The sequence below is a fragment of the Callithrix jacchus genome, chromosome 5, assembly GCF_049354715.1.
Source record: "Callithrix jacchus isolate 240 chromosome 5, calJac240_pri, whole genome shotgun sequence".
Classification (NCBI taxonomy): Eukaryota; Metazoa; Chordata; class Mammalia; order Primates; family Cebidae; genus Callithrix; species Callithrix jacchus.
In genome coordinates, this window is record NC_133506.1 from 116,557,002 (window position 1) to 116,572,455 (window position 15,454).

Genomic DNA, 15,454 nt, shown 5'->3' on the forward strand with positions numbered 1-15,454 from the left:
AGGTCAGGAGTTTGAGATCAGCTTGGCCAATATAGTGAAATCCTGTCTCTACTTAAAAAATACAAAAATTAGCTGGGCATGGTGGCACATGCCTGTAGTCCCAGCTACTCAGGAGAATCACTTGAACCCCAGAGGCAGAGGTTGTGGTGAGGCAGGAGAATCACTTGAACCCCAGAGGCAGAGGTTGTGGTGAGCCAAGATCATGCCACTGCACTCCAGTCTGGACAACAGGGTCAGACTCCATCTCAAAAAAAAAAAAAGATAATATACATGAAAGCTATAAAACACAAGATAGATGTTAATTTTAACATCTTAACCAGATTTGCATCTTTGAAGACCCTTTATGTAAGATATAAACAGTAATCCTTCTGTGTTCTTTCTTTTTTCTTAATCAAGTTCACAGATGAATCTTCTGTGTTCTTAAGAAAGTTTTACAATCAGAGATTAGGAGCTCAGCTCAGGAGTCAGGTTACCTGGGTAACCTTGGGCACGTTACTATATTTCTCTCTGAAGTCTCAATGAAGAGGAAATAATACCCATTTCACAAGTGTGGTCTTGAGCATTAAATAAGATAATGTACACATGGTACTTAACATGTACCTAGCATGGAGAAAGGAATTCAATGAATATTCGTTGCTACCATCACTGTTTTACTAATGAAGATGTGAGGCAGGGTAGTCCAATGCGATGTGTTAGGGATCTTAGCTAGGAATCAAAAGGACTCACTTCCTTGGACCTCACTCTTGCTACTTGCACCATGGTAACAATCCATGTTTTTCCTTTTCCAGATTGTCATGAGGTTTTTAAAAAGTATATGAAGACTTTGAACTACTTGAAATTGAGGAACAATATAAATGCAAGATATCTTTTTTCTTTCTTTTTTTTTTTGACATGGAGTCTCACTCTGTCACCCAGGCTAGAGTGCAATGGCGCCACCTCGGCTAACTGCAATCTCCGCCTCCCGGGTTTAAGCGATTCTCCTTAGCAGGTATTACAGGTGCCCACCATTGTGCCTGGCTAATTTTTATTTTATTTTTTTAAGTAGAGACAGGGTTTCACCATGTTGGCCAGAGTGGTTTTGAACTCCTGACTTCAGGTGATCCATTCGCCTTGGCCTCCCAAAGTGCTGGGGTTACAGGTGTGAGCCACCGTGCCCAGCCTAAGCTATCTTTTTTCAACTGAGTTAAGCTTATAAAGACAGTTTTTATCAGTTCATCAATTTTTGTTTATTCTTCTCTGTCTTTGATTAGGTTGTCCTCTTCATAGAAAAGTAGTACAGCATTTCTTCAGTCAATTAAAAAAACAGTTCAAATGTCAGATCTTGAGGTAAATCCTTCAAGACTGCAAGAGTACCCTCTTTGCAAAGAAAATCTTTCTTCAGGATGTTCCATTGCCTCAATTTGTTCAGTGCATGGAGGCTAATTTTAATGTTCAACCCACTCTTGAATTTCCACTTTGGGTATTATCTACTTTCAATATTTAATCCCAGAATGACCTCTCCTTGCCTCACAGCAGGCTCCCAGATTCTCTCTTTTTCTCTGATTAGTTAGTATGGCTTCAGGGAATATCTTCTTTTTAACATTAAACTGGGCAAAAACAGAAATAGAAAAATCAGTAGCAAGATCAAAAATAGAATTCACAGCTAAATATAAATCTGAAGGGAATTATTCAATTATTTGGATGGTCCCTAATCACAGACAATCCAGGGTTGATTGGCTTGCTTTTTCCATATTTAGAACAAAATAGTTAACAAATACTACAAGTAATTTTTTTTCTTTTGAAGAATAATTTTTTTAATAGTATCTTAAATGTTATTTTCTTTCCCAAATGCCTTTATATATATTACAGCATGTGCTTTTCACAACTGCATGCATTCTCTTTGGGGACCTTCCAGTCTCATTTTGACTTGTAGGTCAGAGAGCATTGATCTGGGAAGACCAGGATTTGTTAATGGAGTCACGGTGCAAACTTGGGCAAGTTTTTCAGTCACTTTGTTCCTTCCACTCTGCTGAGCTAGATTTGGAGCGGACGACTCTGAAGGGAAATTCCCTGCTCCTTTTCAGAGTCCCAATTTAATTTACAGGCTAGCAATTTTTTTTTAAGGTTGGATCAACACCAAATAGGGACTTGGAAACGTGGAGAAAGACAGATGTGGGTGTCACATAAGGCAAAGTCGCCATTAAATGCACAAATATAATGCAAATCACATGCAAATGATATGCAAACCTTGCATTAATTTGTAGGATCTTAGTTTGGAGCTTGTAAGTAGCACTGAAATCCTATAAGGATTTAAAACTAATATTTCTAGGTTAAATTAAATGTACACTTTTTGAAGGTATTGCTTTCTCTGTGATTCAGGGACTCAACTGTTTAGTTTCACACTGCTCCCTACTCCCGTCCCCAAAAATTATTTCACTAATGTTTGATTACAACCTACACCCATCGCCGCCCCCACTTCCCAGCGCAGCCTGACGTCACGTGACATTACATTTGCATACTACCTGGGAGTGGGTGTGACGCTCCCCTTTTCTGCCTCTTCTCATTGGTGGTGCTGGAGAACCAGCCCACTTCAATACAGACCAATCAACGGTCCCTGGGAAGTTGGCAAGCCGAAGGGGGCGGTGTGAGGGTGGGGTCTTGCCTTGGATCGCTAGGCACATCGACGAATCATCCTCGGGAAAGGGAATACTAAGGTGTGGATTGGCTGGGATGGAGGGTCTAAGTCTCCGCAGTCCAATGACTGCTCTAGGATGAGGGGGGCCGGTCCCCGCCCTGTAGAGCAGATAAGCAGCGGCAGCGGGGGTTGGGGGGCTGTGTGGGGCTCGCTGTGGGGCTGAGGCCAGCAGCTGGGCAGGCCATGGCGGGGGCCGCAGCGGGCGGCAGAGGCGGAGGTGCTTGGGGGCCGGGGCGCGGAGGGGCCGGGGGGCTCCGGCGGGGCTGCTCTCCCCCAGCCCTGGCAGGCTCCCCCCGGGCTGGGCTGCAGCCGCTCAGGGCCACGATCCCTTTCCAACTGCAGCCGCCGCACCAGCGCCGGGACGGGGGTGGCCGCGCAGGTGAGCCGAGCCTGGAGCGGGTGCCGGGGGAGGAGCCATTGGGGGAGGGGGGCGCGTGACGGGGGGAGGGGTACGGGGAGAAATGTGAGGGGAAAGTGGATGGGGGCGAGGGAAGAGACAGGGGGGCGTTCAGAGTCTGCAAGGGCGAAAAGTGAGAAGCGAGGAGCCTTGAAACGTGGGGAGCACCTCCGGGACGGAGTGTGCCGGGAGTCGGGTCCCGGAGGTGAGGGGAGGGACCTGGCAGATGGAGGCTGGCTTTGGGGGCGTAACCGAAAAGTGGGCAGAGGTGTCGTGTGGGGTGAGTGGAAGATGCAGGGAGTGGGAGCGAGGTGTGAGAAGGAGTGAAGCGTGATGGGGGCGCCCCGTGCGGAGAGTTGGTGCTGGGAGCAGGAGTCGGTGGGCGCTGGACGCCTGCACGGGGAGGGGGAGGGGCATGGAGCAGAGCCCCGTGCAGCCATGTGTTACTTCTCCAGCTTGAGTTTGGCCCCAGCATCCCTCTGTACTGCGCTGGAGTTCCATTCTTACCACTTCACGTGCGCTTCCCTTTATGCCACATCCTGGAGCTGATTTCATCTCAGTCCGTTGGAATAAGTTAGTTTAATGGCTTTTACCGCGGTGCAAATGCCACGCTCCCTACATTCATAAACCTGTGTCCCAGAAGTTGTATGTTCCAGATCGTTGACCTGCTTAATATGGCTGTCTCATTTCAACCATCATGTGTGTGCGTGCGAGCATGTGTGTGTAGTGGGGGGAGACCTGGGCATTTTTGCCCCCTGCCTTTTTTTCTACCCCCTCCACCTCCCCACCCACCAAGGCTGTTTTGTCCTGGGCATTGCCAGTTAACGTGGCAGTGGGGTAAGGGCTATAGTCAAGTGCACGGTGGCAAGTACCCCATTTTCTGAACAGCACTGAAACGGGTCCTTAATAACAGCTTGATGTGACCGTGGGGAAACGAGGGAGAAGCAAACTTAACCTTGCTTTCACACTCAAATCTGTGACAGATCCCACAAATGCAAGTACTTAGGAACGGAAAAAGGAACCTACTTGCATGAGGAGGTTGGCAATAAGTTGAAAGTGAGGCTTGCATTTGATTCACACCAGATGTGAAAAGATCATTGCACACTTCCAAAGCCGGAGCCTCTACCAAATGTACAAAAGTCATGATCCCTGCCATCTTAACGGTTAATGACATTCTCTAAACCAGAGTCTCTTGAGCTTCTGGTGATTACTAAGCCTAGTTACTGCACATCTCCTTCCTGCTTCTGCAGGGCTAGTACAGAGATAGTAGCTACTATAGGGCTACTCCTTACTAGGTAGGAAATGGGATTAAGAGGATCTCTGAGGTAGAAAGCCCCCAAGTCTTTCTGGATTTTTCACTGTATATGTTAGCATCACATCTTGGGGTGCAGAAACTTGGTTAAATTTTGTAGGAAGATGGTGACCAAGTAGTACAAGTATGTTTAGAATCTGGTGGTGTAGAGTAACCCAATGCCCAATCTAACTCATGCCTATCATGAGTTATAAAGCAAAGCACAAGACTACAAACGTGTTGGTTTTGTTTGGGCTTCCTTGAAACCCAGGGTAGTTGGTAGACCAAGCACCAGAACCTTAGTCACTTTTAGTGGAAATCAACAGAAAGCCTACCTGTACAGTAGCTGGAAATTGATTAGCAATCGTATTTTAAGATCAGTTATTTTGTGTCTACTATAGAACTAATATTAAAAGGACAATTGCTGGTGGATGCTGTGGAAGGGGGAAGAATGTAGGTTTGGATGTCTGGGTTCATTTCATGGCCTGCTCCTTTTATAGGGCCAGAGGCCCAGGATAGAAATGTAGGAAGTTAGATCTCTGCATAACTTGTCAGGTGATTTAGAGCAAGTTGGGTGGACTCTTGCTTATAGATCAATCATTTATCCACCTACTAATATCCCAGAAGCATTAATAAGGCATTTGCCTAGTTGGTAGTGGGGGATTATCTCTAGATTTTCAGTATGGCAGTAGAGAGGAAAAATAGGAGGAGGAAAGAGTAGCCAGAGCATGTGGCCTTCTTTGTGGCCAGGCATTAGGGGAATGTCCCTGGCCTCTGTTTTGGAGGTACATCAGGGCTATTATATGTTAATTTAAGCCCATGTATGTGTTCACATTATTTCCATTCCTTGGCCTTGGAAAGCAGTGGAGGTGGTTTTCTCTAGGACAGTAGAGTATATGGGATAAAAGGAAATCCCTTGCAGTCATAAACCTTTAAGAGAAGGGAACTGGGAGCTGAAATGCCTGGGTTTTAAATCCAGGTTCTGCCATTAACTAGCTGTGTAGCTTTGAGGAAGTTCCTTCTGTGTCTTAGTTTCCTCATCTGTGGATAATAATATCTATATCATAAGAATCAAATGAGTTAATAGATAGAAAGTGCTTAAAACAGTGCCTGGCACATGAGAAGTGCTATAAAAGTGTTTGCTGCTGCTTGTATTATTATTCCCTCTGCCTCACCAAGGTGAGAGCACTGTTGGCCAGAGCCCATTGCCTTTTCAGCCTTCAAAGAGCAAACCTAGATTGATCTGAAACCAGTACTGCAGGTTTCAGATTTTCAGGGCCTCCTCTTGCATTTTTATTCTCCCATCTTTTAAAATGAACTTTCTAAACAGGGCTCTGAAACCCAGCTGTTTAAAAAGGTATGTGAGCTGGGACACCGCTTTAGGAACAATTAAGACTCGGAACAATTAAGTGTCCTCACTGTTTCTCTTGCCCATCTCAAAGTGATGTAACACTCAGGGCTGTGCAGTTATCTCCCCACCACACATCCTGCTGTGTTCTTGAGAAAATATATTAGACCTTGTAAAAAGGGTTATGGTGTAAAGAGTAGGATTTGCCTTCTGCAACCATTCATCCATAAGGTATGTCTTCATAAAATGAGGAATGGCTTCATTTTTATGAGCCTGGGCTAGGAGTGAGGAAGGCTAAAGAGAGTGGAGAGAAAAATGAAAGTCAACTCTAAAAAAGCTAAGAGCCACTAGTGAGTAATAGAAACCTAGGATAAATTTCTTACTGCAATTCTCTCTTAAATTCTCTTTTGTGTCTCATGTCAGTTAGAGGCTGCCAACTTTTATGCTCTTCCAGGACCATGATGAAGGACAAACTAGGACTAAGAGGTGAATTGTTCTGGATTCCAGTCTTACCTATCCTGTTTAGTATGTCTGTCTTTACGTCCCTAGAATGAAGATAATATTTAATCTAGCTTTGCAAATTATTTCTCCAGTGGATCAGCCCCTCTGGGACCAGCTGGGTGCCAAGGAAGCTAAATGCTGCCTTGGAACCTCCTCTGACCACCAGAACCTTCTTTCACTAGGGATTGGCAGTTTTGGTCTACAGGCCACATCTGGCCCTGGGCCTGTTTTTGTAAATAAAGTTTTATTGGGACCAGCCACACTCCTTCATTTAAATATTGTCTAGGACTGCTTTTGTGGTGTCCGTGGTGGAGTTGAATTGTGATAAAGACTGTAGGGCCCACAAAGCATGCAGTATTTACTGTATGTCACTTTACAGAAAAGTTTGCCTACTCTTGTCTCAAACCATGTACCTGTTTTTCCTATATAAAGATCAGTTTCAAATGTGTGTAATTAAACCTCAGAAAATTCTAAAGGGGTAAAGAAAACAAACAAGCCTATAGTCCCACTCATATTTTAAGGCAAAAGAAAAAGGGTCATCTGCTTCCAGTCAGTTCTCAATCTTTGTGGAATATCATCATGTGTGAATCCAGCCTCCCCACCCCCACCATTTTCAGGTGATGTGTTCAGTAGACTTAAGCTAATTCAGATTTACATAAAAGCTTAACTGTTAGGCAAATTTGCCCCCCTCCTCTCTTAACCCATTTCCCTCAACCTGACAACCCACAACTGTGGTGAACATATTTCAAAATCAGATGGAAATTACTTTAGGCTTACCTCCTGTTTTGAATTTTTCTCATTACCTTTTATTTTTCTGAGCAGATTATGGAGCGCTGGCAATAGTCATGGTTGCCCTAAAATATTGTCTTCCCCACGGGAACATAAGAAGGGTAGTTTCTATCAAATGTTGATTAGGTTCCCCAGGATGGCTGTTTCCTGAATACAAGGCTGCAGTGCTTATATTATTAAATTGTTAAACTCCTTTCTTTGCAATGCTTTGAAAGCATATTCCTTGGGGGAGGGGTGTTTAGATAGGTCTGGAACCATAAAAAGAAGGTTGCATATTAGAGACCCTGAGAGAAAGCCCTCAGCAAACTGTGGTCCATGTGGCCACTGGTGCCAGAAACAGCCTGAAGAGAGTTCCAGCCTTTCTATGCCAAGGCATCCTCTTGCTATAATGAGGCCTGGGGGTGCAGTTGAAACCCTTTAAGAGCTACGATTGCCCTTCTAAAACCTGTGATTGAGGCGGCTTCTGTTTGGGAATCATTAAAACACCAGACACTTCCTAGCCCAACACTGCTAACTGTTGCTTTTGACAGCTTTGCCAGCACCAGGCACATACATGGTCAGCAAAATGCACGGCTGAAGCATCTGACTCTTAAATGTTATCACCAGTGATGACATCCTTGAAATTGGGGGCTAGTTGCTTAACTGCTTTATCTCTTTGGTATGCAAAGGAGTGTGGGTCCATGGGTTCTTCAGTATTTTAAATAACAAAGGATTATATAGTATGAGAAGTTCTCACTTATATAACATAGAGCTAAGAAATCTTAAACCATTTTAGGTCAGTGGCAGAGGGGTGAGAACAACAGTGGGCTGTGATGGCAAGAGGACATTGTTCTTTCAGATTCTAGACATAGATAGATCTTTAGAAAGTTGGAGGCAGCAAGTGGCTCATGCCTGTAATCCCAGCATTTTGGGAGGCTGAGGTGGGTGGATCACCTGAGGTTGGGAGTTCAAGACCAGCTTGACCAGCATGGAGAAACCCCATCTCTAAAAAAAAAAGTTGGAGGCAGTAATGCAAAACTTACATAGTGATGGTGCTAATTTAGGTGTTACCACAGTAGTTGGCGGGCTTTAATAGCCAAGAGAACACTATGCCTGTATTTTCTGCTGAATTTAGATGATTTTGAATAGTATGATGGGCACCGGGGCCACACTATTCCTTCATCATAGAAGAACTGTTAGAGCATCTTCCTCCAGATTCTTATAAGACTCACATAGAGTCTTCCTGCTAAAGGATTCAGACTTTAGGGTGTGGCATGTTCTGGAGGGCAGGTCTGGTTCTGCAGTTCTTACTGACACTATCACATTTGACTCCAGCTCAAGTGTTCTGACTAGACCTGCCTGGGCTTACCCTTACTCCACAGGCAGTTTGGAGACCTTTTGTTTTACTTACTTATTTAGTTATTTTGGAGACGGAGTTTCACTCTGTCTCCCAGGCTGTATTGCATTGGCACGATCTCGGCTCACTGCAGCCTCCACCTCCCAGATTCAAGTGCTTCTCCCGCCTCAAGTTCCCGAGTAGCTGGGATTACAGGTGCCCACCACCAAGCCTAGCTAAGTTCTTTGTATTTTTATTAGAGACGAGGTTTCACCATGTTGGCCAAGCTGGTCATGAACTCCCAACATCAGGTGATCCACTGGCATCTGCCTCCCAAAGTGCTGGGATTACAGGCTTTAGCCACCACACCCAGCCTTGGAGCCCTTTTAAAGTGGTAGAAAGGGGCTGGGCACAGTGGCTCATGCTTGTAATCCTAGTACTTTGGGAAGCCAAGGTGGGCATATTGCCTGAGCTCAGGAGTTCGAGACGAGCCTGAGGAACATGGTGAAACCCTGTCTCTACTAAAAATACAAAAGATTAGCCAGGCATGGTGGTGTGTGCCTATAATCTCAGCTACTTAGGAGGCTGAGACACGAGAATCACTTGAACCCGGGAGGCGGAGGGAGGCTGCAGTGAGCCAAGATTTCGCCACTGCACTCCAGCCTGTGTGGCAGAATGAGACTCTGTCTCAAAAGAATAAATAAAATAAAGTGGTAGAAAGGAAAACCTTGTGTGTCATTCCCAGTTCAGAGCAAAGATAGATGCTCACCAGAGAGTTAGTGAGAGTGGACAGTCTCTTGTTGGGTTAGTAAGTTCTGCCATCCTTTGAGATGCATGTTATTCTTCTTCGTCAAGGAATTGGGAACAGGGAAGAGTGGAAGCAAAGAAAGAATGGGTGGGAAATCTGGTCAGCTTCCCTGCTTTGTCTAGGTTCAGTCTTCACAGAGGCCTCCATTATTTGGTTTGCAGGTTATGAATTAACCAAACATTAGCCAAATCTACTCACATTATTAGGTCAAAAACACATCCTGATCTCAGAAAGGGAAGGGTTGTGGATGATATTTGAAATTTCTAAGTTATCTGTGCCCCAGTTTTCTTCAGTTGTGTGGAGCTCATGAAGGGGCCGTTGTTCCTGGCAACAGCTGGATGGTGGGAGGTTCTTGTAACAGCTGGCTGCTAGTTTTCGGGCTCAGTTCTTGGGCCCCACCAAACCTCCTGGTTTGGAAAACTCTGCCTGGCACTGTGCCTTCCCCTCAGGGTCACTACAAAGCTGAATGCCTAGCCTTGCAGTCATTTAAATGCTTCTCCTCAGGCCCACATATGCCTTGATCAACTCTTACTGTGTGGGAGCACTGCAGCTAATCAAGGGTGGCTTTAATGAACTTAAAAGAATGCTATCAAAGTATTTCATAATAGGAAACTTCAAGTCCAGGCCCTGGGGGACCTGGAACTGAAGTCCAGGCTGTGTACAGACATTTACCCTGTACTGCTCTGGCATCAGGTTTGTGGGTTTGCTCAGGAGCCCCCGAGAGTTGCCGGGAGAGTAGGGGAGCGGATGGAGTGCCTTTAGCTCAGCCCTGCCTACACATTAGCAGTCTGAGCTCCCAGCTCCCCAATAAAAGGGGTGGAGATTGAGGGAGGCCTGGGAAGACTTGAAGGGTTTTAGTTGCTCTGAAACAGCTGGCCTGTGATCAAGGGTTGAGGAGTTTTCTCTCAGAGACTGCCTGAATGTGGCTTCTCAGAGGATGGATGGTATGTGGCAGAACAAAGCTGTAGGTTTGGGGTGCCTCCTCTGTCTTTTTTTTTTTGAGACGAAGTTTCACTCTTGTTGCCTGGGTTGGAGTGCAATGGTGCGATCTTGGCTCACTGCAACCTCTGCCTCCCAGGTTCAAGCGATTCTCCTGTCTCAGCCTCTCGGCCTCCAATGTAACTGAGATTACAGGCATGCACTACCATGCCCGGCTAATTTTGTATTTTTAATAGAGATGGGGTTTTACCATGTTGGCCAGGCCGGTCTTGAACTACTCACCTCAAGTGATACCCCTGCCTTGGCCTCCTGAAGTGCTGGGATTACAGGCAGGAGCCACTGCACCTGGCCTTTGTCTGGTTTTTTTTTTTTTTTTTTTTGAGAGATAAGGCCTTGCTCTGTCACCCAGGTTGGAATCCAGTAACGCCATCATAGCTCACCATAGCCTCCTGGGCTCAAGCCATCCATGGGGTTCCTTCCTCTCTGACTGTGAACTCCCTATCTTGTAAATAAGGATGACTTTTCCAGGAGAGCCATGTTTGTTAGGGGGCAGCCTAGTTTACCGCCAGCCCTACCACTTTACTCCTTTATCATCTGATCCCAAAAGAAGACATGTAGGAGAGCACCAAGGTATTACCTCTTGAAGGGTCAAAGGAAGGATTAATGTGCAACTCTTAAAGCAGATGGCTAACACAGCCATAAGTGAATAAAATATAAATTCAAGCTGGAGGAAGCAAAGAATGAAGAAACAGTGTTTGGTAAGGTTAATAGAGAAAACTACCAGAATGTTTTGAGTAGGCTTTTTAAAAAAGTTGTCAATGTATTATTCTCCCTAAGGTTAAATTAAATTTTTAGTTTTTCCTCTCCTTTCCCTTTCAAAGGTGACATTGTTTCACCTTGTCTAGTCAGCTTATTCCTTATTTTTCTCAAACCTCTTGAATCCCTTCTGCCCTATACTGGAAATCATGTGTCTGCCTTTTTAAGAGTAGGCACCTCATGTTTCAAGTTCAAATGCAATGGAACTCACCCTGCAGCTTGAACAGATTTGAGTGTTTTTGCAGAGGGAGGGCCAGGGCAGATGGGGAGTGTCATGCTCAATAAATACTTGTTGGATTGAGTTGCTGGGAAGGCAGCAGAATGGGGAGAGTAAGCCACACCTCCCCTAGGCTCACTCAGAATGGTGTTTCCCACTTCTGGTCCCCACATACTGTTCCCCTCTATAATACCTCTCTTCAGCTACTTACAAGGCAAAACCCCCGAAGTGTTAGTGTTCTCTTTCTTTAAATCACTGGTCTCCTATTCATCCTGGTCATTGGGCTTGAAGCCCAGCTGGTGGCAAAGACATGGCATTTCCATAGATGTCATTGCTAGGCCTGTAGGTTCTTTTCCCAACACGCCTACAGCCAGAGGGTGAGCTTGGGCAGTTACCAGGTTGATCCATGGAAACAGCCACTATGTGGGATTTTGTTATGATTTTGTTAAAAAGCCAGACTGCCTGGCTTTGCTTAGAAGTGGATATGGTGAAAGGCCAAGGAGACCAAGATGAATGCTAGCTGTCTTTTCACTCCAGGTAGATTTGCGCCAACTTCCTAGTAGTGTTCTGTATAGCAAGAAGATGCAGGAAAACAAAATCCGGATCCGTGGCTTTTCTAGGCCAAGAAGGAGAATTATCTGTTGGCCCTAGGATGGCTTCAGAGGTGTGATCAGGCCAGAAGCCTCGCTCTCCCAAGCCAGTTGCCATCCTGTGATAGCAGGCACTGCTACTTCTCTTCCCCCATCACCACTAGAGAGGGCAGTGCAAGGAAGAGATGCTTGTTATCACTCCCAGACCCTGGACATTACACTGTTGTCCACAGAGTCTCTGTTCCCTGCCTTGAAGGTTGCCAACCATGTGTCTGGTAGTTTAATGAAAATGGCTTTTTTAACCTGTCCAGCTGTGTGTAAGTTTGAACAGAATGGAAATGTGATTGGGAACATACCAATCACCCCCTCTTCTCTCTCCTCCTTCTCCTCTCTACCCCACACTCCCTTCCCTTTAAGAGTTTGCTGTGCTGTGTACATGTCTGGTCGCCCATGTGGCTTTGGGAGAACCGCTCCTGATAACATGTGCGCTCCCTACCCCACAGCTGCAGGCTGGTGGAAAACTTGCCACACAGCCCCTGTTTGGAGATTGGCTTTTTAACTCCTGCCCATCAGATATGACATATAAGCGGGGGTGGGGGGGGTGGGGTGGGACTGGATAGCATTTGACATGATAGAGGGGATGCAGCCAGAGGGCTTTCACAATATGACATAGTCTGGTTTTAAAAACCTGGGAGATGATGGCTCTGTGAACCACACAAATGGGGCTATGCCCATCTTAATGCTGAGAGCAGCACCTGGACTCCTTCTTACTGGAATCTGGGGTACTATATTCACAGAGGAAGACAAAAACAGTTACTTCTATAGAAAGAAAGAGTCTCTGAATCTCAACTCTAAGAGGCCCAAAAATTCACTTGTATTTTTCAGAAAAGTGGCAAATATAGACAGCATTAGGTTTTTTGTTTGTTTGTTTGAGACGGAGTCTCACTCTGTTACCCAGGCTGGAGTTCAGTGGCGCAGTCTCTGCTGACTGCAATCTCCACCTCCTCGGTTCAAGTGATTCTCCTGCCTCAGCCTCCCGAGTAGTTGGGATTACAGGCGTCTGCCACCGCACCTGGCTTATTTTTGTATTTAGAGACAGGGTTTCACCATGTTGGCTATGCTGGTTCTGAACTCCTGACATCAGGTGATCCACCCACGTCAACTTCCCGAAGTGTTGGGATTACAGGCATGAGCCACCATGCTCGGACTTCATTCGTTTTGAGAATATGCTCCATTTGCTTAGCTCTGTGGTGCTTCTGACTGGAACTCTCAAATGTTTTTCATGCATCTTCACAACAGTCTTGCAGGTGCAGGTGGCATTTCATTGTTTTTGCATTTCATTGCTTTTGCAGGTAAGGAAACTGAGGCCCAGAAAGGAAGTTCCTGTTCAAGACCAAATGACTAATAAAGCCCTTTTGCTTAATTAGGCAAAGGGCATTTCCCACGTATGCAGAAACAGTCCCTTATGAATTTTGTCTCAGGCTGGCATCCACTGCTGCCTGCCCAGCACACCTCCGGCGTTTGTTTCCTCTCTATTTATATACCTGTATTCCAGGAGCAAAGATTCGTTTGTTAAGCTAAGCAAAAGAGAATTGGGGTGGTGGCTTGCACCTGTAATCCCAGCACTTTGGGAGGCCCAGAGGGGAGGATCACTTGAGGTCTGGCGTTTGAGACCAGCCTGGCTAACATGGTGAAACCCCATCTCTGCTAAGACTACAAAAATTAACAGGGCGTGGTGACACCTGCCTCTAGTTCCTGCTACTTGGGAGGATAAGGTAGGAGAATTGCTTGAGCCCGGAGGCGAAGTTTGCAGTGAGCCAAGACTGTGCCACTGCCCTCCAGCCTGAGCAACAGAGCGAGACTGTGTCTCAAAAAAAAAAAAGAATTGGAAACTGGGCTGCAAAGATATCTGTTTCTTCCTTTAGCACCCCAAGGTGACTCTCTATACCATAAATACTCGCTTGGTGTTGATAGTTGGAAGATGATGGTTATTATTGTATGTATGATATGGTGGTGGCTTTTGAGTGTTTGCAGCTGGTTTGAGGTATGCCATTTCCATGTAGAATGAATAGCTAACCAGGGATAGATAGGGCATAGGAGGCAGACAAGATTTTCCTGCTTCTATGAGGTGGTCATGGATACTGAGCTTGGGGCAAGACCATGTCAGGGAGACCTGCGAAGATGGATCTTACAGGAAAAGGATTCTTATGTGTGATGATGTGAAACCCAGAAAAGCACCTGGGAATACATGTGAGTGCTATGTTCCTATGGCAGGGGCGGGGGTAGATGCAAGTGGCATTGTGCTATGATGATAGCTTAGTCCTCCCTGTAGGGGACCCCTGGTGTGACCATCCTCCTACTTCTTAATGGGAAAGAAGCCTGGAGGTGGCACACGATCTGTCTGAGCATGTCTTCCTCTCCTAGCTTTAGGTTAGCTGAGAGTGGAGTCATTGTAATGTATGATAGTGCTCTTCCAAGACAGGCATGTGCCCAGTAAGGGAAATAGCAAGGCCTTGTACCCTGGGAGAAAGCTCCATCTGGGGACTGTGTATTGTGGAGAATTGCCTTCTTACAGGTTATCTAACCCTCCCAAATGGATTATAGGCCACTCTTACCTCCAAAGCAGACTCTATAAAAATTCTTTTTTTTTTTTTTTAATAGAGATGGGGTCTCACCATGTTGCCGAGGCTAGTCCCGAACTCCTGGGCTCAAGTGATCCTCCTGCCTCAGCCTCCCAAAGTGCTGGGATTACAAGTGTGAGCCATTGCACCTGGCCTAGAAGTCTTTAATATTCTGATAACCATGTGTTTGTGTGAAACTTTATTTTTTTTCTCTTTTGGAGACAAGCGTTTTGTTCTGTTGCCTAGGCTGAGTGCAATGGTGCAGTCTTGGCTCACTGCAACCTCCACCTCTCAAGTTCAAGTGATTCTCCTGCCTCAGCCTCCCAAGTAACTGGGATTACAGGCACTTGCCACCATGCTTGACTAATTTTTATATTTTTGGTAGAATGGGGTTTCACCACGTTGACCAGGCTGGTCTCGAACTCCTGACCTCAGGTGATCCGCCCATCTTGACCTCTCAAAGTGCTGGGATTACAGGTGTAAACCACCATACCCGGCCTTTTTTTTTTTTTTTTTGAGACAGAGTCTTGCTCTGTTGCCCAGGCTGGAGTGCAGTGGCACAATCTTGGCTCACTGCAACCTCTGTTTCTTGGGTTCAAGCAGTTGTCCTGTCTCAGTCTCCCGAGTAGCTGGGATTACAGGCATGTGCCACCACATCTGGCTAATTTTTGTGTTTTTAGTAGAGACAGGGTTTCACCATGTTGGCCAGGCTGGTTTCAAACTCCTGACCTCGGGTGATCCGCCCATCTCAGCCTCCCAAATTGGTGGGATTACAGGTGAGCCATTGCACCCAGTTGAAACTTTTTCTTTTCCTAGTTCTTTCTTTCTTTTCTTTTTTTTTTTTTTTGAGACGGAGTTTCGCTCTTGTTGCCCAGGCTGGAATGCAATGGCGCGATCTTGGCAACCACCGCCTCCTGGGTTCAGGCAATTCTCCTGTCTCAGCCTCCAGTAGCTGGAATTACAGGCACGCGCCACTATGCCCAGCTATTTTTTTTGTGTTTTTAGTAGAGATGGGGTTTCACCATGTTGACCAGGATGGTCTCGATCTCTTGACCTCGTGATCCACCCGCCTCGGCCTCCCAAAGTGCTGGGATTACAGGCTTGAGCCACTGCGCGCGGCCCTTCTTTTCCTAGTTATTTCTTAACTT

The 15,454-nt window shown here is 45.9% G+C and overlaps 1 protein-coding gene across 6 annotated transcripts in view; it reads left to right on the plus strand.

Moving 5' to 3' along the window:
* Positions 1-15,454, plus strand: part of FAM117A (family with sequence similarity 117 member A) — a 78,297-nt gene that overhangs the window by 22,265 nt on the left and 40,578 nt on the right. The window contains exon 1 of one of the 6 annotated variants that reach the window (XM_002748444.6): positions 2,814-3,053. The exons of the other annotated variants lie outside the window; for them this stretch is intronic. Coding sequence (XP_002748490.1) covers positions 2,858-3,053 — 196 coding nt within the window. The 5' untranslated portion in view covers positions 2,814-2,857. Of the gene's footprint in view, positions 1-2,813; positions 3,054-15,454 lie in introns of those variants that run through there. 6 annotated transcript variants of the gene reach the window in all.